Source organism: Aethalodelphis obliquidens, unplaced genomic scaffold, assembly GCF_003676395.1.
Source record: "Aethalodelphis obliquidens isolate GAN/ISIS:26980383/991018 unplaced genomic scaffold, ASM367639v1 scaffold11, whole genome shotgun sequence".
Taxonomy (NCBI): domain Eukaryota; kingdom Metazoa; phylum Chordata; class Mammalia; order Artiodactyla; family Delphinidae; genus Aethalodelphis; species Aethalodelphis obliquidens.
Genome location: NW_020837955.1, coordinates 15,229,570 through 15,255,548, shown reverse-complemented (window position 1 = coordinate 15,255,548; position 25,979 = coordinate 15,229,570). Strand labels below are relative to the sequence as shown.

Below are 25,979 nucleotides of genomic sequence, written 5' to 3'. Positions count from 1 at the left end.
GCGGAGGGGAGCGGTTCCCGCAGCTCAGGGGACAGTGCACTGAGTGGCCCTGTGGGCTGTGTTCTCAGGTTTGAGGTGAACCCTGAGGCCCGTGGGGTGAATGGTTGAAGGGATGGAGACGGTCAAAGCCCCATGGGCCTGGCCCAGGAGGAGGGTCCGGGGTCTGCAGAACTGCCCATCCCACGTGGGGACAGGCAGCCCTGACTGTCTGAGGTCGCAGTTCCTCCCAGGGCTGCTGTGCGAGGGGAGGCTCTGCAACCTGACTGCCTGTTTCAGATTCTGGAGCCGCCACCCGCCAACCCGCCAGTGCTCCCTCAAAGAACTGTGTAACTTCCCTGAGCTCCCTCTGGTCCTTTGCGAAAGGGGGACGGCAGTAGTATTTGCCCCACGGTTAGTGCGAGGCTCAGGCGCACTCACACTTGTGACACGCCTGGCGGTGCAGGCGTTGGGGGGCGGTTGTTATCAGCACGGTGGGAAGCAAAGGGGCGTTCCGCAATGAGGATTGAGAGAGGGAGAAGAGGCAGGTGGACAGGTGCCTGAGGCCCAATCCTGCTGGGGAGCGGAAGCTGAGTTGCTGAGTCCCGGCAACGCCTCCTCCCTCACTTCAGGACTTTAATAATGGGGAGGTGATGGAGTCCTCAGAGGTCCCTGCCCTCCAAGCCCCAGGGCAGGGATGCAGCACGGCAGTCCCTAGGCCAGCACGCTCAGTGCCCCGTGTGGATCCAGGCTCAGTGGCAGCCCTGCCCCCTGCAGTCCCCGAGACCATGGGGTCTGGAGTCAGACCCAGCCTGGAGTTCACAACCTGGTGGGCCACCTACTGGCTGGGTTATCTGGGGTCCAGCTGTGCCTTCTTCTGAAGCCTCCATTCCTGGTCAGTAAAACAGATCAGGAACGGTAGGTAGACCCGCCATAGGTCTCAGGGCAGCTGTGGGCCCCGTCGGAAAGCTCCTTCTTTGCTTGCTCCTTTGCAGCCCTGGACGATGCCTTGGGGGCTGAGCTGACCCTGGTGGGTCTGGTGGGCAGGCTTGGGGGCTGGCAGAGCTGATCCCTGCTGCCCCAGGCTGCACCCCCCAGCTGCAACCCCTCTGCCCAGAGAAGGGGAGGTGGCTGGGGCCCGAGTTCCAGTTCATTTATTCACTCATTCATTCGTGCGACAAATGTTTACCCAGTGATCTTTGCATGCCAAGCACTGTCCCAGGTGCTGGGATACAGCTGTGTCTGGTCTGGGCACTGTCTGGCCTGCTTGACCTCCCTGACTCATCAGGGCACTCTGGAGAAATCTTTTCTGACAGTGTTCTCCCTCTGGCTTTGTCCTCGCAGGGACCTGAGTGAGAACGCCATCCAGGCCATCCCCAGAAAGGCTTTTCGTGGAGCCACAGACCTCAAAAATTTGTGAGTATGGGCCTGGGAGGGAGAGGGGCTTGGGGACTGTCGGGCCACCCCTGTCAGCATCCTTATGGGTCTCCCCAGGCCCTGTGGTCCAGGCAGCCGAGGAGCTGGTCTGGGCACGAGTTGGCTCGTGCCAGCATGGTCTTCTGGAACAGTCTGGGGCTGGAGGAAACAGGCATCCTTTGGGGGCCAGGTGGAAGGGAGTGTCATGAACTGTGGGGTGCTTGGGTGATGTCCTTGTTCCATTGCAATGGACAGTCTCTGTGCCCTTACCTTCCAGTGGGTGGGGAGAGCTGGATCTGAATGTTTTCTTGCAGGTCCATATTGTATAAGCTGCTGCAAATCAGTTAACTTCACTGAGCCTCTATATATTGTTTTGCAAAATGGGGACATCATATTTATCTCACAAGCTTGCTCTGAGGTTTAAATGGGATATGGAAATAAATACACTTTGTTGAATGCTATTTTTAAAAATTTATTTATTTTATTTTATTTTTGGCTGCGTTGGGTCTTTGTTACTGCACGCGGGCTTTTCTCTAGTTGCGGTGAGCAGGGGCTACTCTTCGTTGTGGTGCGCGGGCCTCTTGCTGCGGTGGCTTCTGCTGTTGCGGAACACAGGCTCTAGGCATACAGGCTTCAGTAGTTGTGGCACATGGGCTCAGTAGTTGTGGCTTACAGGCTCTAGAGCGCAGGCTCAGTAGTTGTGGTGCACGGGCTTAGTTGTCCGCAGCTAAGCATGTGGGATCTTCCCAGACCAGGGCTTGAACCCATGTACCCTGCATTGGCAGGCAGACTCTTAACCACTGTGCCACCAGGGAAGCCGAATGCTATTTAAATATAATGGTTTATTTCTATGACTCAAATTTATTCTGGTCCAGGCTTACACTCCACCCCAACCCAGGTCTGACTGCCATGGTGCTGGCAAATGCCTGGCACGCTTGTCACTCCCTGACCCTCGTGCCTGTAGTAGACATTGGTAATTGATCACCGCATTCTTTCCCAAGGAGCGCAATCACAGCTTCAGTTTGTTCTGGGAGCAGCAGTCCAGGTAGCCACTGTGAGTCGGTCTCACTTGGCACTCAGGCTGAACTCTGTTTGCTGGCTGTGGCTGCCATGGCTCCTGTGGCAGACTCTGATTGTACAGCCACCAGCAAGCACCCTCCAGGTGGTCTTCAAAGTGGGGGCAGTGCCTGCTCCCCAGGAAATATGCAAGGTTGGGGAGAGGAGTATAATATAACTTATTTATACTTACTGTTTTAACTAAAAAGGAGAAAGAATTTAAGCTTTTATTAACATTTACTATTTGGATCAACACGTATGTACTGGACAAATGATTGGGGTCAGGTCTTCTTTTTTTTAAACGAATGGAGTGGTTGATCAGAATGTCTGGACATCCCCGCTGTAGGCAACAAGCCATCCTCTCTATAACCTTCCTTTGTTCCACAGACAGCTGGACAAGAACCAGATCAGCTGCATTGAGGAAGGAGCTTTCCGGGCTCTGCGGGGGCTGGAAGTGCTGTAAGTGAAACATAGGAAGGGAAACAGAGGCAGGAGAGCTGGCTGTCACGGGCGCTGAGGCCCAAGCAGCTGGCGTTTGGGCGGGGAAGCCCCACAGGAGGCGGGAGGCCTGGGAGGTGGGTGCCAGGCCCAGGGCAGAGGCCTGCTCTCTGCTCTCCTAGACTTGTTGCTAAGGACGGAAGGACGTGTACTCCTGGGGTCATGCCTGTGGCAGTGTGACCCAGCCTTAAACTGCTCGTGATGAAGCTCAGGGCGAGTGGCTGTGTCTCTCTGGAGTTTCTAACACTCAAGGCTGCAGTGCCTCGCCTTTCTCCCTCCGTCTGTCCAAACCCCACGCTTTCTTCCAGGCCAGCCCGAGCCTGCACCCATCCTCACCTTCTGTGCCCCCCCCCTCCCCTGTCCTACCAGCCTGGGGGTCTGTGGTGCAGCTGCCTCTTCATCACTGTCCCAGCTCAGGGGTCTCCCTGAGGGTCACTCTCCGGCGTAGCCCCCGGGTCCAGGCCAGGGCTGGTCACCTCGAGGGCAGACTGTGAGCCACAGCGTGAGGGAGAAGCTGTGCCCGTCCTTCCCACGCGGCTTACTGCTGGGCGGACGCTCAGTGACTCTGGCTTCCCTCTTTCAGGACTCTGAACAACAACAGCATCACCACCATCCCCGTGTCCAGCTTCAACCACATGCCCAAGCTGCGGACCTTGTGAGTCAGTCTGGGGCGGCCGGGAGCACAGTGCCGAGCAGGGGAGGTGCTGGGGGGCAGAGGGGAAGGAGCTCGGCCTCCTCTGCACCCCCGGAGGCCACCTCAGGGCGGGGGCTGAGTGGAGTTGGGGGAGGGGGAGGTGATCTACAACTGAAGGACGTCGAATGTCATTTATAGTTGATGTTTTCGTTGGACAACAAATGATTTGTTTTTGTGTTTGAAGATGAGTCAGGTGATTTGGGCAGTGGGTCTACGTGAGCTCAGTGAGATGCACCTTCACTGGGCACACTCCAGCCGAAGGGGTGTCCCCTCGCACCCGCCGAGCCCGCTGGGGGGGAAGGGGCAGCTGCTGGGAAGTTTCCCGCTGCTGCAGATAATCCCCAAGTCAGGGCTGAGCCGCGCAGCTGACGGGGTGTAGGCCGGGCCCCGACCCAGTGGAGCGCCAGGGGCTCAGCCCCCTGCCCTGTGGGCGAAGGGGCTCCCACTGTGCGGCCAGGGGCTGGGGGCCCAGGTGGGTCGTGAACCACCCTGTCTCCTCCCTCACACCCCCCCCCGCAGCCGCCTGCACTCCAACCACCTGTTCTGCGACTGCCACCTGGCCTGGCTCTCCCAGTGGCTGAGGCAGCGGCCAACCATCGGGCTCTTCACCCAGTGCTCGGGCCCTGCCAGCCTGCGCGGCCTCAACGTGGCCGAGGTCCAGAAGAGTGAGTTCAGCTGTCCAGGTAGGTGCAGGCCCTGCCGGGGCTCTCGGCTGCCCTTCGCCTGCCCCCCGCCCTGCCTCCTGTTCCCGCCCACTAACCTCCTGTCAGCACGCATTAACATCTGGCCCACCCGTGACCTCCGGTCCTCATCCATGGATGGGGTGAGGACATCTCACCGTCTCCTACCCTCGCTCGTGTTCTCTCCTGTCCCTACTCATTGTGTCCTGTCCTCACTGCTCTTCTTCTCCTTCCCCATCCGTTGTCTCACCCATTACCTTTGTCTCCACATCACCTCTTGCCTCCACTGCATTTCCCCTCCTGTCTCCTACCCATCACTTCTTTCCTGTCCCCACCCATTGTCCCTTTCTGTCCCATCCCTTCTACCCAATGTCTCCCTTTTGCTTCTTTGCTTCTACCCAGCACTCCCACCCTCGCCTCCCATCCCTCACTCCACCCCCTCCTTGCCCCCTCCTATTACCCCCTCTCCCATCCCCCATTGTCTCACCCCTGCTATCTTGAAAAGTCATTAAACTGGGCCTTCTAGCCTTGGTTTGAAGTGAAATGGACCCCAGAGTCTGTACCTCCATCTTCCACCTGGGGTCCTGGGAGAGCCGCCTGCCTGGCCCCCCCACTTCCTTTCTGGCCCCTCCAATCTGCATACTGCAGCCAGAAAGACCTAAAGAGAGCCACAGGTTTGGGCTGCTCACTGTTGCTTTGTCCTTACCTGGCCTTTCAGTGCTCCTAGGGGTGTCCAAACTGCCCTCCAGCTCTGCGAGGCTGGACGAGGTCATCTGTGCCTCCTCTGCCTGGTGGCTTCCTCACTGTTGCATCTCAGTCGTGCCTGCCTCTGCCCCCGGGAGCAGGTGCCTCCCACCCTGGCCTCCTGGCAGGCTGTTTCCCTGCTGGTTACATCCTCCCCGCCTTGCTGCTCCCTTCTCAACCTGCAGGGCCCAGGGAGCCTTCCCTGGCCCCAGAGGGAGTCCCGCATAGACTGATCGCAAAGTCCATGAAAACATGGGTACGTGTGCTGTGTTCTCTGGCCATTTCTTAGTACTGTGCTCACACTTGACACAGAGAGATAGATGCTCAAGGGATGTTTGCTGAGTGAATGACCGGCTCACAGATCCGTGACAGAGGATTAGGGGCTGCCCGCTCCTCCCAAGCCTGTGGATCTGAGCCCGCCAGCCACACAGAGCTCGGCCTCCTCTCCTCAGGGTGAGGCTCGGGGGTGGGGGGGCTGTCCCCTCCTCCTCAGCACCGGCAGCCCCCCGAGACTGCGCTCAAACACCGCCGTGCTCAGGGCTGCGGCGTGTGTGAGACGTGATTCTGCAGCTCCACTGCTAGGTATGTGCACACGTTCTGCCAAACACATGTCCAAGAACATCCAAGCAGTGTTTTTCATAATATCCCAGGCTTGGAGATTGCCCAAATGTCCACCAACAGGAGACTGGATTAGCCAATGATGGCATATCCGTACAATAGACTATGAGTCAGCAATAGAAAAGAACAAACTACACAGCAACATGGGCAAATCTCGGAGATTTTACGTTGAGTGCAAGAGGCCAGATGCAAGAGAGCCTGCCGTCGGCTTTCCTTTATGTGCAGTCCACAGACAAGCAGAGCAGATCTTTGGTGACAGGTCTCAGAATAGCGGCTGCCTCAGGGAAGGAGCATGAGGGAACCTTCCATGTCGGCGGGGGGGCGGTTCTGTGGCCGTACCCACATGTGGAAATGCAGCCAGCTATACACTTACGATGGTGCACTTGTTATAACCGACGATACCTCGGTTTTAAAAAGTGTGGGTCCTTAACATCAGACACTGGGCTTCACCCTGATCTCACCACCTATGTGGTGAGATTCCATGTGCTATTAATTAACGTGGAGGGTGTGTGAATTTCATGTGCTAATTAATTAATGTTGAGGACTCAGTTTTCTCACCTGTAAAGTGGCCACAATGATGTCATGCTCTTTGCAGTAGGATTCAATGAGATACTGCATGTACGACGCTTATTATGGCATGTGGCACAGAGTAAGCACTCAATAAACATGGTCCTTGTCATACTCAGGCCAGAAGTGTTGAGTGACTTGGACTAGAGCCTGGAGCCTCAGAACTGAGGGTAGGATTTCCTAGCGTGCAAATCACATGCTCATGTAGCACAGTTATGTTCGGATTCAAGTTCAGCAAACAAGTATCTGCTATGTACCAGGCACCTGCAGAGTTACATCATGGTCCTTGGTGATCTCCTCTGGTTCATCCTCATTTAGAGAAGCACCTTGTCCCCATCCATCAGTCCGTATCTGGGAAGGGAGGTCCTGGCCCAGGGCTCCCTGAGGTCACAGCCCACTGTTTCCACAGGCCAGGGGGAGGCAGGGCACGTGCCCTCCTGCACCCTCTCCTCCGGCTCCTGCCCAGCCATGTGCACCTGTAGCAACGGCATTGTGGATTGTCGTGGCAAAGGCCTCACCGCCATCCCCGCCAACCTGCCCGAGACCATGACGGAGATGTGAGTACAGGCAGGGCAGGCGCTGGGATGCACCCCTCCGGCCAGGCCAGGCTGTGGTGGGCCAGTGAAGAGCCAGTGCAGGCGCTACCCCAAGGCTTGCCCTGAGGCCCCTCAGTGCAAACGGAGAAGACATGCTTTGCCTCAGCTGGGCCGAGTTGTCTGCCCAAGGCTGGCAACTCTGGAGGGTTGGAGAGGCGTATCCCTCTGTGGTCCATCTGTCCAGCCCAGCTGGGTGAGTCTGCTAGAATTGATTTCTTAGGGACTTCCCTGGCGTTCCAGTGGTTAAGACTCCTCGCTTCCACTGCAGGGGGCACGGGTTCGATCCCTGGTCGGGGAACTAAGATCCTGCAAGCCCCGTGGTGCGGCCAAAAAAAAATTAAAAGAATTGGTTTCTTAGTATTAGCATCATTGGTGAGCCCCTTTCAGCCATGGCAGCCTGGAATAATGGAGCTCGAAAACCTGTCCCTTTTCTCTGCCTGTAACAGCCCCCCTACCTCCAGATGGAGGGTGGGAGCAGGGGCTGGCGGGCAAAGGGCCTGGTTTGGGCAACGGCGGGGGTGGGGTGACGTGCCCTTGTCCTTCCTCTGTGTTCTCTCTCTGCAGCCGCCTGGAGCTCAATGGGATCAAGTCCATCCCCCCCGGAGCCTTCTCTCCCTACAGAAAGCTTCGGAGGATGTGAGTGCCTCCTGCTGTTTCCTGGGGGTCAGCATGGGGCTGAGCCTGGAGCAGGCAGGCCACAGCCCCGGGGCAGGTCCTGACTCTGCCTGCCGTGGCTGAGCCCCTGGCAAAGCCATCATCTGGCCTTCCTACCAGGCTCACCTGTGACATGGGGATGGCGGTGGTGCGACCTCCTCGAAGGGCTGCCTTGCGGCCTAAATTGGATGCTGAGTCCGAGTCTGGCACGTGACCAGAGCTGACCATTTCAGCTTGGGCACCCACAGAAGCAGTTGAGGCTGTGAGGGGTGTGTGTAGGGGAAAGCTAGGGTACCCACCTGTGCATGACCCTTGGATTGCACAGGGAAATAGTGGCCAGTCGTGGGTTTTTCGGGTGGATGGGGAACTGGCCCTTCTCTTTCCTAATTTCAAAGAAACCCCTGCCCTCCTGTGGTGTCTGGGAGGTAGGGGGGACAGGCAGGACTTGGTGGCCACTGAGAGATTCAGCCACCGTCTCTCCTCTGCCCGCCTTGCAGAGACTTGAGCAACAACCAGATCTCGGAGATTGCACCCGACGCCTTCCAGGGCCTCCGGTCCCTGAACTCGCTGTGAGTAGCAGTGCCAAGGCTCTGCAGTGGTCCAGGGCACCCCCCAAGGAGGCTGGCAGGGCCCAGGGCTCAGGGCCCCTCTGGTGGGCGCTAGAGAAGGAGCACAGACAGCCTCAGTGGGTCTCCCTCTGGCTGCAGTGACCAGGGTGGCTGTACCCAGCTTTCCCTTCCTCTTTGTGGATCCTCTGCAGCTGGGAGGGGGAGGAGGGAGTCAAGGGCTGAGTGCATGGAAAAGCTAGGCAGAGCTGTTGCCCCTGACAGCTGTGATGCTCTCCCTTCTGCGGTAGGGATTTTCCCAGCCTTCTTTGTGGCAGTCATCTGACTCAGCCCAGCCTTCATGTGGGCCCCACCTCCCCACGGAGGCCCAGCACTCCGTTCTCCTAAGCCTTGCCTGGGTCCTATAATGGTGGCAACTACCAGCTCCAGTTGTGAAATCTGCCTCAGCTTACATCTTTTGTCCCAAACGTGCTCTGATCTCAAGTTGTAATGAGTGATTGTGACGAGTGTTTCCTGCCTCCCCTGCCTCCCCCACCCTGTCCAGTATTTCCTTTCCCTCAACAGTTTGCTGGGGATCCATCAATCTACAAAACGTTGTGCGGCATTGAAAATTAATCTCGGGAATGTTACTTCATCTCTTTTTCCAAGAACCCTTGCTCGCTCTCCCAGGGTCACTAAGCCCCTCACTCTCTGAGGTCCCATGGTACTTTGTCTCCATACAGAGTGAACTCAGGGTGTCCTATAGTCAGGCTGGCTCCCTGTTGATGGAGGCCATTCATTTGTCTTAGGAATGAGTATTTTCACCCGTCCCTCGGCAGCGCTGGACACGGGCTGGGCGTTGATTCGGGGCCTAGGAAGTGGAACAGAATGGAACTTCCCCTGGGGCAGTGCAGGAGGCCGCTAGCTCAGTGTCTTCTGTGTGCACCCTCTTCTCTTGGACTAGAGTGCAGGGTAGTGCGTGGGGCCGCTGGGAATGGCACCCCTAAAACTGTGCAGTGTGCAACCTACACAGCTGTACACGACAGCCTGGGATGGGTCACTGTCCTTGGCTGAGAGATCCTGAAGGTGGCTGCCAAAATGCAGGGTCTTCCTCTGAAAAGTGAGTGAATCTCCTCCTAAATTGGAACATGACAGTAGCCCATCTAAGTGGGTTCCTGTTGCTCATGGGTATATGGTCGCAGCCGCCCCCTCACCATATAGGAACTTTCATGCCGAGGTCATGCAAAAAGTGGACATTGGCAGTGTCCGCCTGGTCAGGCCCTGACCTGGTACCCCTGCCTCAATGCCTGCCCCCTGCATTACTCCACACAGCAGACGGGGGGATCTTTCCAGTGGGAGTCTGATGATGTCTCAGAGGCTTCCTGGTGCTGGCTGCGTAAAATCCAAGCTACGGTCCCGTTTGTTTCCTCCACTCGAGCCACACTGGAGCTCTCCACATGGGCCAGCCCGGATCCTACTTAGCTGCTGCTACGCCGTCCTCCAAGAACCATCTCAGAGATGGCGCACTCTGCTTTTACTCAGACAGAATGTTTCTGGGGGTGGCTGGGGGTGCCGCTTGTGAGATTGGAACGTAATGCACCCCCCTCCCCAGGCCCCATGACGCTTTCACCATCTGTCTGAACCCATTTTTGCCTGCCTGTCTTTTTTGAACCTTTGCATTTTTTCTGATTATATATGGAATTCATGCTCCATGTAGAAAACTTTGAAAATTCTAAAGCATGAAACAACCCACTCGCAGTCCTGCCGCCAGATCTCAGCGCAGCTAACACTTTGGTCTGTTTCCTTCTGGTGTTTTGTCTGTGCTGGAAAGACTCGCTTGACGTGCTGGAGCTCATACCGCACGTGCCTTCTGGCATTCCAGTTTTTGCTTGTAATTCCCTGAAAATATGTTAATTTTTCCTGCCCTAGGGATTTTCTTCTCTTTGAACAATCTCCTTTTGGATCCCCAACCAGGTTAATTTCCCATGAGGTTCCCCGGAGGGGCCCTTACAGGCTTCTGTGGGATCCGTGTGTGAGGGCAGAGTGAGGGAGGGGTGCTCCCGCAGTGATGGGGATCATGCTGCCTCTAGCCCATAGGGTACCTTTGTGCAGAGTAGGGACCGGCGACCCCTTCCTGTCGCACTTTACTGCCATCTGCTGGCCACTGTTATAACAAGCCTACACTGCTGGGACCTGGCATGTGAAAGGCATAGGGGTGGCACCATTGTGTGGGCAGGACTTGCAGAGCTGTGCCCCGGCCTGCCGGGCTGTCCTCTAACTCTCCTTTCTGCTGCCTTCTCTCCAGGGTCCTCTATGGGAACAAGATCACAGACCTCCCCCGGGGAGTGTTTGGAGGCCTGTTCACCCTACAGCTCCTGTAAGGACCCAAATGCGAGTGACCTTGGGTGGGACCCATGGAGGGGGGGCAGTATTCCTCCGGCCTCTCTTTCGGCCTCTTTGGGGTGTGGGAGGCAAGGACCTTGGGGGATGGCAGGTCTGGCAAGGCTGTGAGAGTCTAGGGGGCTCTGCAGAGGCCAGAGAGGGAGGCAGAGGTGGATGCAGAGCTGATTGCAGGACGCCCGAGCTGAGAGGCCGCTGAGATGCGAACTGTGTTCCTGCTGAGCTCGGTGTGGTTGGGGACAGAGCTGTCTGCTGCAGGAGGACACCCAGGCCCAGGTCAGCCTCCTTGAGCGCTGAGCGTTCAGGCAAGGATTCTCTCCCAGGACCCAAGAAACACAGAAGCCAAATGCTCCCTCTCAGCTCCTGGGAAACCCAGCAGAAGGGGAGGAGAAGGATACCCCCAAATGCCTTTGGGAGGTGACTTGACCACTGTGCTCTCTGCTGTCTCAGAATCCCATTGGGCACCTCTAGCAGTTCCTTGAAAGAGAGAAGCATGGGGGACTAAATGGTCCCTGTGCACAGAGAAGGCAGCCGGAGCTCCTCTGTGTGGAGTGGACACCCAGAGGGCCAGATCCCCTGCACCTGCTTCCGTGGACTCCTCCCTGACATAACGCGTGCTTGGCACCTAGGAAGGTGCCCAGGACATGATGAGTCCAATTCTGTGCCTCTCCCCTCACCACCTGGCCCTGGCTCTGCCCACAGGCTCCTGAATGCCAACAAGATCAACTGCATCCGGCCCAACACCTTCCAGGACCTGCAGAACCTCTCACTGCTCTCCCTGTATGACAACAAGATCCAGAGTCTCGCCAAGGGCACCTTCACCTCCCTGCGGGCCATCCAGACCTTGTGAGTGCCCTCTTGCCCTCCCCCTCCGCCCACCCCAGCAGGTGGACCTAGGGGAGGTAACAGCCTCCAGGTACAGGCAGCGGTCTTGGCCTGTGCCTTTGGCTCACCAGGTATGGCCTCTGGTAGAGGACAGATTCTGGGTTAGACAAACCTGGGTTCAGATTCCAGCTATGCTCCTTATTGGCTGTGTGGCCCTGGGCAAGTTAATTAGCTTCTCTGGGGCTCAGTTTACTCATTCATAAAATGTGGATATCATCTTCTTCATAGGAATGTGGAACTGGGATGCATATGACAATTGATGGCATGTTTAATGGGCAGCATTTTGTTCTTTCTTGATAATACATAAAATAATAGTGCATCTGGCACTTGATAATGTTTTAAATGAAATAAAGTGACAGCAATGCTGATTATAAATTAAAAATTAGAAGAGCAACAATTCCAGGAAGGTTTATTCCTAGGCATTTTATTCTTTCTGTTGCAATGGTAAATGGGATTGTTTCCTTAATTTCTCTTTCAGACTTTTCATCGTTAGTGTATAGGAATGCAAGAGATTTCTGTGCATTAAAATTTTTTAAAAAATTAAAAGCATTTTAAAATCCCCTCCCTCATAAATAAATAGATAGATAAACAAAGAAATAAGTAAATGCCTATGCAGTACAATTGGCAGATACTGGTTGATGTGTTACTTAAGTTTTTAATCTGTGGGTGTGGTCTCCATTTCCATTTTCCTTGCATGTTATTTGTTGAAGACACTGCTTTACTGGATCCATAGAGCTCCCCACAGTCTGGATTTGCTTATTGCATCCCCTGTGGTGTAGTTTCACGTGTTCCTCTGTTCTCTCTAGGTCCTGCAGATAGGAAATTTCATCTAGGAGCTTGGGTCAGGTTCAGTTATTTTTTCTTTTTCTGGCAAGATGACTTCATAGTATTGTGTACTTTCAACAGGAGGCTCAAGATACCTGTTTTTTTTTTTTTTTTTTTGTAATAAACACAGTCATTGATTTCAACGCCTAGACCCACTTGTTCATTAGGGATCCTGAAATGGTGATATGTGAATTCTAACATTCCTTCTTCATTTGATAATGCTGTTGCGGTTACGCTTTAAAGGAGTCCTTATTTTTTAGCTGGAAGGCTTCTGTATAGGGAAACTTCTCTTCTACTATTTGGTTAAACTCAGGCACTACATTCCACATCTTTAGTTCTGAGCCTGCAGTGTGACTCAGCGTGCTGACCCGTGGGTCCTGTGGTGCGTGCCTGATGGGCATTTATTATTAATATTACCGTGGCCATTGTTGTCGTTGCCAGCCCTGCCACTGTTTACCCGCTGTGCAGTGCCCTCTGTCAGCACGAGTGCTGGGATGAGTGTGAAACAGATCGAGTAGAAGGCACAGTTCCTGCTCCCTTGGGACCCTGCACGTCAGCAGGGATGTCAGCCATGAAGACAAACTCATTAGAGCCCACATACCCGCCGGCAGCCCACTACTGCTAATTAATTTACTTATAGCCAGGGACAGGGGGAGGGAGCACCACGGGGAAATCTTGCCAAGTATGTGAAATGAGATGTCACAGGGAGACATTGGAAAGGTGGATTATTTCACGAAGCTGGCAGAACATCTGAGAGAAATGCACTACGGAGATTTCAGGGCCGGGGACACACACGCAGGAAAGCCTTGGGGATGGAGAATGGGGCTGAGCGTCTCATGTGAGGAGCTGTCTCGCTTTCAGGGTGGAAGGGGAGCTAGTACATCAAATGGATTGTGCTCACCAGGGGCGGCTCTGTCTGTGTCCATTTACCTGGCTGGATTTCAGGAGTGCTTCTGCCCTCCTAGGTACCATCCCTGAGATCTTGGCCACTTCCACCAAGGCAGTAGTAGGGCACAAAGCTGGAGCAGAGTGTTAGAACAGGAAGGTTTCCCATAGGAGAGATGGTAATAGTAGTAATACTGATAATAGCGATAGTCACCGCGGTTTATTACTGAAGGCCAGGACACTGTTCTTTGCGTGTATTATCTTACTTAATACTTACAATGACCTATGAATGAAGGTTCTCTCATCCTTGCCTTACTTATAAGGAAACTGAGGCAGAGGCAGACTCACCCTAGGTCACATAGCATCTAGTAGAGCAGGGATTTGGTCTCAGGCATCTCTTCACTGGCGCTGAGAAGTTAGTTAACTTGCCCCTAAATTGTGCTTTTACCCTAAGAATTGACCTCATTGTTAAGGCTGTAAAGCAAGACTGAACTTCGTGAACAACTCTTATATATTGACAACTGAAGTACAATTTAGAACAAGAATTTTAAAAAATGCAAATCCGGGCTTCCCTGGTGGCGCAGTGGTTGAGAGTCCGCCTGCCGATGCAGGGGACACAGGTTCGTGCCCCGGTCCGGGAAGATCCCACATACCACGGAGCAGCTGGGCCCGTGAGCCATGGCCGCTGAGCCTGCGCGTCCGGAGCCTGTGCTCCGCAACGGGAGAGGCCACAACAGTGAGAGGCCCGCGTACCGCAAAAAAAAAAAAAAAAGCAAATCCAAGGTACAATCAGACATTGTTATTACAGCCTCAGATAGTTAAACCCTTGGCCGAGTCTTATGTCAGAACCGAGCGGATTTCAACTTACAAAATCTTGCTTGACTTGTTTATAGCTCCAAGATCTGTGGCCGAGTGCCATGTGTCACAGCGTTGATTCTGTAGTTTTACTTGCCCCAAGAGATTAAAAAAAAATTTTTTTAAAGCTTGAATGAGGTATAACTTACATACCATAAAATTCACCTGTTCTGAGTGTACAATTCAGTGATTTTTAGTAAATTTACAGTTGTTCAACTATCACTACAATTCAATTTTAGAACGTCTTCCATTACCCCCCAAAATCCCTTGTGCCCATTTGCAATCAGTTCCTATTTCCAGCCTAACCCCAGGCAAGCACTAATCTAATTTCTGTCTCTATAGATTTGCCTTTTCTAGATAGTCCATAAAAATGGACTTATGTGATATATCTTTTGTGACCGACTTCTTTTGCTTAGCATAATGTTTTTGAGATTCCTTCATATTGCAAGTATGTGTTGGGTTGACCGAAAGGTGCGTTCGGTGTTTTCTGTAAGATGGCTCTAGTAGCACTTAGTTGTCTTTAACTTCATTCGAAACAATTTTGTTAGACTGTATTGTGACAGCTGTCATATCAGCGTGCATTTTTTAAAAAACTTATCAAAATTGGTGAATTTTTGTGTAGCCATTTCAATATTGAAGATGGAAGAACAAAAACAACATTTTTGGCATACTGTGCTTCATTATTTCAAGAAAGTAAAAAAAGCAACTGAAACGCACAAAAAGATTTGTGCAGTGTATGGAGAAGGTACTGTGACTGATCGAATGTGTCAAAAGTGGTTTGCGGAATTTTGTGCTGGAGATTTCTTGCTGGACAATGCTCCACGGTTGGGTAGACCGGTTGAAGTTTATAGCGATCAAATTGAAACAATAATTGAGAACAATCAACGTTATACCATGAGGAAGATAGCCGACATACTCAAAATGTCCAAATCAAGCGTTGAAAATCATTTGCACCAGCTTGGTTATGTTAATTGCTTTGATGTTTGGGTTCCACATAAGTTAAGAGAAAAAAAACTTCTTGACCATATTTCCGCATGCGATTCTCTACTGAAACGTAATGAAAACGTTCCGTTTTTAAAACAAATTGTGACGGGCAATGAAAAGTGGATACTGTACAACAATGTGGAACAGAAGATATCATGGGGCAAGCGAAATGAACCACCACCTACCACACCAAAGGCTGGTCTTCATCCAAAGAAGGTGATGTTGTGTATATGGTGGGATTGGAAGGGAGTCCTCTATTATGAGCTCCTTCCGGAAAACCAAACGATTAATTCCAACAAGTACTGCTCCCAATTAGACCAAGTGAAAGTGGTACTCAACAAAAAGCGTCCAGAATTAGTCAACAGAAAACGCATAGTCTTTCATCAGGATAACACAAGAACGCATGTTTCTTTGATGACCAGGCAAAAACTGTTACAGCTTGGCTGGGTAGTTCTGATTCATCTGCCTTTGGATTTTCATTTATTTCAGTCTTTACAAAATTCTCTTAATGGAAAAAATTTCAATTCCCTGGAAGATTGTAAAAAGCACCTGGAACAGTTTTTTGCTCAAAAAGATAAAAACTTTTGGGAAGATGGAATTACGAAGTTGCCTGAAAAATGGCAGAAGGTAGTGGAACAAAAGGGTGAATACATTGTTTAATAAAGTTCTTGGTGAAAATGAAAAATGTGTCTTTTATTTTTACTTAAAAACCGAAGGCACTTTTTGGCCAACCCAATAACAGTATTTGTTCCTTTTTATTGCCAAACAGTTTTCCATTGCACGCACATTTTGTTTATCCCTCCTCACTGTTGGACATTTGGATCATTCCCACTTTGGGACCATTATGAATAATGCTGCTGTGAACATTTTCTTACACATCTTTGTGAGGACAAAGGGTTTCATTTCTCTTGGAATTTCTGGGTCACATGGGAAATTTACGTTTAACCTTTTAAGAAACCGCCACTGGTTTCCAAAGTGGCTCTACATTTTACATCCCCGCCAGCAATGTTATGAAGGTTCCAATTTCTCTACATCCTTGCCCACACTTGGTATCGGTTTTCTTTATGATTACAGCCATCCTAGTGGGTTTGAAGTGGTAGCTCATTGTGGGTTTAATTTGACTAATGATGTTGAGTATCTGCCCAAAAGATTTTTAGTTGTGACTTCTTAATTCTTAATCCAAGAAAGAGACTGGGAATCGGTCTCCCCTTCTACCTTCCACTATCAGAAATGTGCATGGAGATAATTGTCTGGCCACATGTGCAGCCTCTTTCTGGGTGTGCCTTTAACATAATTATCTTTTCCCAAGCAGATTTTTTTCTTCCTCCTGAGCATTTTCTCTCCCCAGTTCCCTGCTCTTTACACCTTCTAAAAATTCTACTTTATGTCAGATACTTAAGTTTATACAGAAGCCAGTTGCCTCGGTGGGTGATTCAAGTTTTGTAGGTTGCTTTTGACAAAAATAGCCTGTTCTTAAAAAGGATGTATTCTACTCTGCACCCCTTGGACATTTTAATACGTGCCTGAACAACATAATTGAGTTGATTTTAAACAGAGTTTTCTGCCAAGATTGTGATAGAGGGAAGCAATTCGTTCAGGCAGAGGCTGTGTCCTAAGGCACAAATAGATGTGGATGGGGCGGGTGGAAGGATCCCAGAGCAATCCCTGAATCCTGGTGTACTTTAGATTAGCTACGAACTCTGCCCTGGGGAGTCAGCATGCACATCGTCGCTGTGCAAATTGGCAGTTTAAATCGGGGAAACAAACCATCCAACGGGATGCAGAAGGGGTGGGAGGGGCCTGGCCCACCTGGTGGAGCTGAGAGGAGCCAGGACTCAGGCAGGAAAGTGGGGCGGGCGCTGCAAAGGGGAGTGGCAAGGACAGCTGGGCAGGGAAAGCTGTCACCAAGCATACTGACCAGTGGCCAGAGGGCGGAGCCCAGGAGGGGATGAATGGAGAGAGAGTGGCCAAGGTCTGAGCTGAGCTGAGCACAGACTCTGGGCAAGGGCTCGTGCCTCTGCTTGGAGAGAGCCGTGTGGCCCTAGCAGGAGCCTGGGCTGAGGCCAATATGTAGATGACTTGAATTAATGGCATTAGATGGAGGAAGAGTAGCCATGGCGTGGCGAGTCCTCTGAGCTGGCCCCATGCAGAAGCATTGGCTTTTGGGAACAGTAGTCAGGCCAGGTGCTGGATTCTTTTCCCTGGCTGTCTCGGTGTAGAAAGCAGGGCACTCAGTGCCGCATTGGCCCAGACACAGGTGGGCAAGCCGGCTGCTAGGTGGTTCAGATGTGGCTGGTCTGAGCCTGCAGGGCAGTCAGGGCCAATGGGAAAGACAGCCTTGTGGTCACTTACAGTGACCCGGGTTCCCTCAGCTAGTATCACCTGTCAGCTGCCCCCGCCCCACACTTATCCTGCGGGTAACACAGGGAGCCAGCAAGAAGATATGAGTGGTTCCCCAATAAGCAGCTACTCAGTAATGCTTTCTGAGTTTCCCTGTGTCAAGAGATGGCCTGTAAAATGGTCAAGAGGGGGCAGCCCCTATGGCCTGGGGTAGGAGCGGAGATTCCATGGAAAGCTGAGGGGCTGCAGCAGGCACTTTGAGACCTCCTACCCCAGCTGCAGGCCCAGCCTTGCCACCCTGGCCCCAGCCCCTTCTTGACAGAGGCTGTGGGAAAGAGGCTGCTGCCGCCCAAAGCCACAGGGAGGGGACAGTCCAGGACTCATGGCACCGGCGGGGTCCAAAGGCCGCTGGATGCTGAGGTCTTGGGCTCTAATGTCCATTCCATCACCTCGCCCTTGGAAGGACGGGGGTGCCCTGGCCGGTCTCTGGGTTGCTTCTGCTTCCACTCCTGTTTGTCACAGGGCAGAGGGAGGGACAGGTGAGTAGAAGGAGACGGGACAGAGTGAGGCTTGAAGGGACAGCTGGAAGCTCCAGGCTGTGGAGTTCCATCCCCACTACCAGGCTCTGGTAAGACTTCTCCACAGGTGGTGGGCACCCCCAGGTGCTGTCCCCAGGTGGTGCATTTCTCCCCAGCGCCCCGTGGGCTCTGGCCACGAGCAAGCAGTGAGGCCCCGTCCAGGTGGTGGTGAGCACAATGGTGCGGCTCTGTCTCTGATCTCCCATCCGCCCACTTTGGACAGGCATCTGGCCCAGAACCCTTTCATCTGCGACTGTAACCTCAAGTGGCTGGCGGACTTCCTGCGCACCAACCCCATCGAGACCAGCGGGGCCCGCTGCGCCAGCCCCCGGCGCCTTGCCAACAAGCGCATCGGGCAGATCAAGAGCAAGAAGTTCCGGTGCTCAGGTAGCTGCCCGCCTGCCCGCCCACCCGCCCGCCTTCAGTCTGCTCAGGGACCCTGTGATGTTCCTGGATGGTCCCAACAAGCGTGCGCTGGACCACTCTGGACCCACGCTGGAGGGTGCGGGCCCCCAGTGTAGACTTGCATCTACAGTTCCCCACCCCTTGTTTTACTGAGGCCTGGGAAGGTGGTAGAGCTTGCCGAAGATACCCCGGAGAGGACGGGCAAGGACCCAGGTCCCTCTCCTCCCAGGACAGTTCTCTTTCAAGCTTTTTAAGACACTCAGGAGGCCTGGGAACCCTCCTCAGAGAGATGGTCGCCTCCTCCAGGCTCTGGGGCAGCAGAAACGGCAACTGGCTGGGGAGAGTGTGGGTCGGCTTCTGAGCCCGGATCCTGGTCCATCCTCACCTGTGCCGTTGTGTGTGAACGTTCCCGTGGTTTTGGTGCTCCCTGGAGGAGGTTTCCTTGGGTGTGGTGCTGTCCCCTGCATCAGCCTGGGCAAGGAATATCTGTGTTCGTAGCAAGACCTTCACACAGGGGCTGGGTGGGTGGGCGCTGGGGCCTGGTTTGTGACCCGAGCCTGGTTCCTGCGGCGGCTTCCGCTGGGCAGCAGGGCTGAGGCCTGGGCTGTTCCTGCATGGTCTGGACAATCCCAGCATTGTAGCGTTTCTGCTTCTCTCCTCAGCCAAAGAACAGTACTTCATTCCAGGTAAGAGGGGGGACCAAGGCCGGCCTGGATGGGACTGTGGCAGTGGGAGGCCAGGGGGGCCCGGGAGACTCTGGGCTGGGCAGGGCTGCTTGGAACTCCTCCGCCCCTGGCCCCCACCCTCTCACCACAGGCACAGAGGATTACCAGCTGAACAGTGAGTGCAACAGCGACGTGGTCTGTCCCCACAAGTGCCGCTGCGAGGCCAGCATGGTGGAGTGCTCCGGCCTGAAGCTCACCAAGATCCCTGAGCGCATCCCCCAGGCCACGGCCGAGCTGTGAGAGCCCCCAGCTGCACCACACCCTCACCTGCCCCCAGCTCCCACGGACCCTCCCGCCCCTCCTCCGTGTTTTCCTCTGTCGCAGCCCTATTTGGGGACCACTGGAGACCCCACCCCGGGAGCATGCCAGCTGCTGGGTCCAGCAGGAAGTGGTCCCTCTGCTTCTCACTCCCAGTCCCACACGCCCTGCTGAGGCAGTCTCTGGCCCGCGGGGCAGGTCGCCAGCCTGAACCAGGGCGGATTCTCTCAATCCTGCTTTTGCTTTCTTTGTGGGGACCTGATTCCATCAGCTAAAGTTGTAGCCTAAGCCATTCTTTTATTTTTCTTCTTTCTCTAAAAATATAAATTTGTGCACGTATTTATATGCATGTGCACAGATACCTACACATGCCTGTCATTTATGTATGTAAAGTTCATGGCATTTTTCATGTTAAAATATCCCCATTCACCCCCCAGCTCTTGGTCCAGCCTTTTCTGAAATAGATCAATTCATCTCACCAGAGAAATTCTTCTGGGAGTCCCCTTTGTTTGAGTCCCAAATAGTCTCAGTTTGGAAGATACTTTAACGTCTGTCATTTATGGATGTGAAAGTTCCCTTCATTGCTTCTTACAGACGATTAAACAACAATGAGATTTCCATCCTGGAGGCCACCGGGATGTTTAAAAAACTCACCCATCTGAAGAAAATGTGAGTTCCCCGTTGGCCGGAAGGTGCAGTCAGGATGCCGGTCAGGATGGGAAGGGGAAATTCTGGGTGTGGGGTAGCTCCTGTCGGGGACAGGGCTCCCGTGCGTGGGAGCTGGGTGCAGGAAAAGGGTCCTGAACTCCATAATCCTCTCCCAGCAATCTGAGCAACAACAAGGTGTCGGAGATTGAAGACGGGGCCTTCGAGGGCGCAGCCTCAGTGAGCGAGCTGCACCTGACCGCCAACCAGCTGGAGTCCATCCGGAGCGGCATGTTCCGGGGCCTGGACGGCCTGAGGACGCTGTGAGTGTGTGGCCGGGGAGCAGGGTGGGCAGAAGCCAAGCCAGAGCGTGGGCGTCTGCGTTAAAGGGAAGGGAAGAGCGAGGGTGGGAGTCTCCTTCCCTGGCCCCAGCTTGCAGGAGTTGAGGGGGCCGCGGCTGAGGACCCTGGCTGCAGTCATCAGATGTTGGTCACTGTGACGAGGGCTGCCTTCTGGTTCCCCAGGGTGGGGGGTCGATGGCGGGTGAAGGGATGGGGAGGAGGGCCCTTCCGGAGGTCCCCTCTCATCGCCCCGTGGTCAGGCTGCAAGAGCATAGCACGTGTTTTCAGTTCAGGAGTGGCTGGTGCTACAGTGGCAGGGACCTTGCAGAGGTGACTCAAGTGGGTGTAGGTGGGGGAAGAGGGATTCCCACCATCCCTGGGATTCTAAGACCTCATGACTCAGAGCCCAGGCAGAGCTCTCCAGACGTCAGGACTGAGTGGGATCTTGGGGTCATCCACCCCTCTGTGAACGCTGAAGGGAGCCCCTGTCTCTGTCCAGGCAGCACTAGCTCTTCAGATGATCATGTAGACCTTTAGAGCGTCCGATAGACAGTGCTGTCCCGTCAGACTCACCACAGGGACAGAAACATCCCACATCCGCACTGACCAATCTGGTAGCCACATGCGGCCATGGAGCACTTGAAATGTGGCCAGTGCTACGGAGGCACTGACTTTTGAATTTCGTTTCATTTTAATTAAGTATAAACAGCCACGTGTGGCTAGTGGCTACACTGTGGACATCACCTCTAGAAGCCACCAGCCTGGATTTAAATCCCAGCCCGCAGTAAGGCTATAGATGTATTTTCTGAGCACGTGCCATGGCATTTGTGTAAGGGAAATGAATGCATGGAGGCATTCCCTGTGGGGTTTTGTTTTTCTGTTTTACACAAGGGGATTTATTATGCACTGTGTTTTGCAGCTTGCTTTTTTTTCACTTGTAAAGATAGTGTGGCAGGTTCTTCATAGAGGGCTGCCTCATTCTTTTTTATACATGCCTAGTATTCTTTGAAGGAGGGTGCCGTGGGCCTGCAGGAGCACGTGAAGGATGGTGAGGACACAGGAAAAGGAATGCCTGTAACCCCTCCACTGACCACAGTTAATTGTTGATATAGACAACTATCCTTCCAGTTACACACACACGCACACACACACGCGCACACACACGTACACCCACATACATGCATGCAAACACACAGATATATTTTAATGGAATTCTAGAATACATTTTATTTAATAATCTGTTTTTTCTTTAAACAGAATGTGAGTGTCTTTACGTATCCTTACGATTCCTTTTACAACATCATTTTGAAAGATTATATATTAGATAATTATTAGAGATTTAGGCTGTTTCTAATTTTATTACAAGCAATGCTGTGATTAATATCTTTGTTATGAAATTCTGTGCTCATCTGGGGTTATTACCTTGCAGATAAATCCCTAAGGGTAGACCTGCGGGGTCAAAGCACGAAGGGCCCTTTCAGGGGTTTTGGCACATCTCACCAGGTGCACTCTGGGCAGGTCCCAAGTCGTTTTCCTGCCAGCTGTGCATGAAAGTGCCCGTCCTGCCACCCTCCTGCCAACCCTGGGCTTTACTGTTATTATTTTATTTTTAATTATTTTGTAATTTGGCAGGCAAAGATTCACTATCACTTAAATGTCCTTGATTTGAACATTTTTCAGTGAATGTTCATAAGCTATTTGCTTATTTATTTCTGTGCATCTCATGCTGACTCATTTATCCTGTAATGGAAGTTTGTACCTTTTAATCTCCCTCACCTAGTTCACTCATTTTAATTTCTTTTGTGAATTGCCTATTCTGTGTCAGCCTTCGTTTTTGTTTTTGCTTGGGGAAAGGAATTGAGCCAGATGTTTGAGGATGAACAGAGACTTTGGCAGCTATAAATGAGGAAGAAAGTCATTCTAGAAGGAGATCCAGCCGGGGAAAGGTGTGGGGATGTAGGCCTGGACAGCAGGCCTGAAGGACAGAGGAGTGGAGGGTGTGTCCATCCTTGGGGAGTCGGGCAGGTGCTGCTCTGGGGCTGGGTTGGGCAGGCGCTCACATGTCACAGTAAAGAGTTTAAACATGATTTTGTGGACAGTTTAGAGGCTGCTACGGGCTTTAGGCTGGAGAGCGACATGGCCGGGTTTAAGTTTAACGAAAGTCTCAGGTGTTGATATGGAGTGTGGCCCGAGGTTGGGGAGGCTCTGGGCACCCAGGGGGTGAGGGTGATGGTCTTCGGCATGGGGGCTGTGTGGGCAGGATGGAGAGGCCGTCAATTCAGAGGCAGGGAAAGCCTGGAGGGGAGCCCAGGTGTGTAGAATCCTGGCGCTGTGGCTCCCCTCTCCGTGGCTCAGTGCCCCCAGAGGAGAACTTGTGAACTGGCCGCTGGCGGCCAAAGCACAGGGCAGGCAGATGGCCGCAGGGCACGGCACGGACTCTCCCCTCCTCTCCCGGCTCCCAGGATGCTGAGGAACAACCGCATCAGCTGCATCCACAATGACAGCTTCACGGGGCTGCGCAGCGTCCGCCTCCTCTCGCTCTATGACAACCAGATCGCCACCATCTCCCCTGGGGCCTTCGACACCCTGCAGGCCCTCTCCACGCTGTAAGTGCACCCCAGAGGGCAGGCGGGCCTGGGGCTTGGGCACCAGCCATCCGAACTGAACCCCGGAGCCCTGCCCATCCACCACCTTAGGACACGGCCTTCTCCGGTGGTCACTTTAAAAGACTCAGGGTGTTTGGGTCCTTGCACGTTAGAATGTTGCCTCTTGGCGGGTTGGTTGTCCGGGAGCGTTGGGTGGCCGTGTGGCCAGCACGTGGCGAGCAGGAGCTGGCTTTGCTGGGACAGCTGAGTCTGGTGGGTGTCTTCGTGGTCATACCGCCCGCCTCTTCCAGAAACCTTCTGGCCAACCCTTTCAACTGCAACTGCCAGCTGGCTTGGCTGGGCGACTGGCTGCGCCGGAGGAAGATCGTGACGGGGAACCCGCGATGCCAGAACCCGGATTTCTTGCGGCAGATTCCCCTGCAGGACGTGGCTGTCCCCGACTTCAGGTGTGAGGAAGGTAACTCATGGGCCCCCTGGGTGGCAGGGGGATGGGGAGAGGTCATGCCCCAGAGAGGAGGGGTCCCCTGGGGAGGGGAGGCTCTGTGGACAGGGAGGGGCGAGGAGCAGGGAGACCTACTCAGTCCTGTGCCTGCCTCTGCCTGGTGGGATCTTCTTCGTGTGATTATAAGAGCAATAATGTGCTTACTGTTTAAAAAATGGGAAAATATGGATAAAAGACGGGAATAAACGTTACCTATTAGCCCATCACTCAGAGAAAATCACAGTCAACATTTTAGTGTAATTTCTTTATGTAAGTACGTTTAACCCAGAGACCTACCTCCTGGTTATTCCTAAGCACTCCAGACAGTGGATTCAGCCTGTCTGTAATGTGCAACAGGACACTGTCAAGGGGGCACCCCTTCCTCCACATGCGGGTCACTTCTTGTGCCAATGTCCTCTTTGCCCTGAATCCTCCATCTCTCTCCTGTGGCCACTTCTTTCTTTCCCTACCCATGCAGAATCTCGCCCGTCCCTCCATTCTCCACCCCAGCCCCCAGAGCATCATTCACACAGGCAGCTGTGGGAAGCAGATTTTTACCGAAGGTGACAGAACAAGGTTGCATCTTGCCCAGTCCTGGACGCCCCTTCTTCAGCCCCTCCTGTCCTCTCTCCAGTCTGCTTCCAGGGGGCAGTTCAGCTCTCAGGCCCATCCAAGCCAGTGAGGGGGGTGCTGGGTGGGAAGCTTCAGCTTTCACGCCAAGAATGACAGGGCATTTTTCTAAACAAAATCAATGGATTCTCTAAGAGCAGTTTGGCTTCGAACTTCTGAAATAAACAAAACAAAACTCCATACTTCTCACATATATATTTTATATCATAGTTTCTTTTTTTTAAAAAAAAAAACCTGAACTATGTATTTTGGACATTTTCTGATGCCATCAGGTATTTTTTTTGAAAGCATTATTTTTTTCCAAGAAACAGTTTCTTTTTATTTTTCTTCTTACAAAGTGAGGCATCTTTATTTCCTTAAAAACAAAACCCCAAATAACGGACAATCCAGAAGGAGAATAAAAAGCTCATTGATGAGTCCCTCTTTCTACTTCCCCACCCCAGATGACTCCTGTCAGCACCCCGTGTGTGGCCCCCTGGATCTTTGCTGAGTGTTCGTGTGCCCACGTATGACACACGTAGGGTCTTGCAGTACTGCCCGTGTACCTTCTCAATATGACAGTCCCTTGTCTGGAGGCATCGCGTGGCATTTACGTGCTTCCAAACTTCTGTTGTTATGCCTCGTGCTGCCAGGAACATCCTGATAGGTAACTCTCTGTACATACACTCAGTTTTTCCCCTTAGAATAACTTCCTAGGAGTGAAAGGATGGGAATATTTTTGAGGTGTTGCTGCCGAGAGGCAGTAGGACGTAGTGGTCAAGAGAACAGGCTCTGGAGGCAGCTGGCTTGGATTCCAGGCTGCGGGACCTCTTCCAGGCTGGCGGACCTTGGGCAAGTTACTTAATCACTCTGTCCGTAGTTTCCTTTTCTCTAAAATGGGCTGATAGTAGCACATCCACAGAGAGATGTTGTGAGGATTCAGTGAGTTCATCCTTCTCACGTGGCACCTCCACACAGACGCCTTCCGTAACCGACAGTCCCTGTCACCTGCTTCCTAGCAACTCCAACGGTGGTGTCCTTATCGCCCCTCCTACACCCAATCAGAAGGAAGGAAGGCACACAGAGGGCGCTCAGTACTATTTATTGAATCTGTGAAAGATGGTGGGACAGAAGGGGCTCAGACTGTGTGCCAGCCAGACCTGGGTACAGACCCTGAATTGCCTCTGATCAGCCTTCTGACCTGAGCAAGCTATTTAAACGCTCCAGATCTCAGTAAGATAGAAGTTCCTTCATTTCTTCATTCAACTGACCTAATTTGGAGACTGCTGTGTGCCAGGCCCTGCTCTCCGTGCTGGGCTCCTTCAGTGAACAGAGAAGGAGGTGCAGGTCTCTGTCCCCGTGATGCTCACACTCTAGGGGTAATGGCTGCTCCCCTTACATACGTTAAGGAGATTACGTTTGATACAGTGTCCGGCACATAGTAGGTGCTCAAGAAATGGTGTGGGTGCCATCCTCCTCCTCTGCAGTGCCTGGGTCCGCCTCAGAGCTGAGGTGGAAGAGATGGATCCAAGACCTATTTTAAGCTCAAAACAGGTCCAAGGGGCTTTGCCCCTGGTGGGGGAAGGGTGCAGCTGAGAGGAGACTTACTAGTGCACAAGGTGGTGTCAGCGCGGGGCCACTGTCCGCAGGTGCCCTGGAGCTGGGCCCTGGCTGCAGGAGGCCCTGAGGAGGCCTGTCCCCTCGCTGACGTGGCTTCATGCCTTCCTCCCCAGGCCAGGAGGAGGGGGGCTGCCTGCCCCGCCCGCAGTGCCCCCAGGAGTGCGCCTGCCTGGACACCGTGGTCCGATGCAGCAACAAGCACCTGCAGGCCTTGCCCAAGGGCATCCCCAAGAATGCCACAGAGCTGTGAGTAACCCCTGCCTGGTGGCAGGAAGAGAGGGCGACCGAAAGCAGATGTTAGCTGACAGGCGCTTGGAGTTAGGGCTTTGCAGGAGACACTGGTTCCAAGGAGGTTTGAGCTTCTCTGTGACCGCCCCCCACTCTGCAGTCACCTGACGGCAGGGGTCCCCCGTGGCAAGTGCTTCATCCCGTTAAACTAAGCTCTGCCTTTAAAATAAGAAATTACATTGCTTTTCCCACTTCACATCATCTC

General features: G+C 53.1%; 1 protein-coding gene across 1 annotated transcript in view; it reads left to right on the top strand.

Annotated features, from left to right (window-relative positions):
• Positions 1-25,979, top strand: part of SLIT1 (slit guidance ligand 1) — a 166,430-nt gene that overhangs the window by 109,569 nt on the left and 30,882 nt on the right. The window contains exons 5-21 of the mRNA XM_027112183.1: positions 1,321-1,392; positions 2,836-2,907; positions 3,530-3,601; positions 4,160-4,323; positions 6,659-6,806; positions 7,410-7,481; positions 7,997-8,068; positions 10,350-10,421; positions 11,147-11,290; positions 18,020-18,183; positions 18,864-18,887; positions 19,018-19,162; positions 19,779-19,853; positions 20,009-20,152; positions 22,633-22,776; positions 23,067-23,233; positions 25,600-25,732. Coding sequence (XP_026967984.1) covers positions 1,321-1,392; positions 2,836-2,907; positions 3,530-3,601; positions 4,160-4,323; positions 6,659-6,806; positions 7,410-7,481; positions 7,997-8,068; positions 10,350-10,421; positions 11,147-11,290; positions 18,020-18,183; positions 18,864-18,887; positions 19,018-19,162; positions 19,779-19,853; positions 20,009-20,152; positions 22,633-22,776; positions 23,067-23,233; positions 25,600-25,732 — 1,884 coding nt within the window. The remainder of the gene's footprint in view (positions 1-1,320; positions 1,393-2,835; positions 2,908-3,529; positions 3,602-4,159; positions 4,324-6,658; positions 6,807-7,409; positions 7,482-7,996; positions 8,069-10,349; positions 10,422-11,146; positions 11,291-18,019; positions 18,184-18,863; positions 18,888-19,017; positions 19,163-19,778; positions 19,854-20,008; positions 20,153-22,632; positions 22,777-23,066; positions 23,234-25,599; positions 25,733-25,979) is intronic.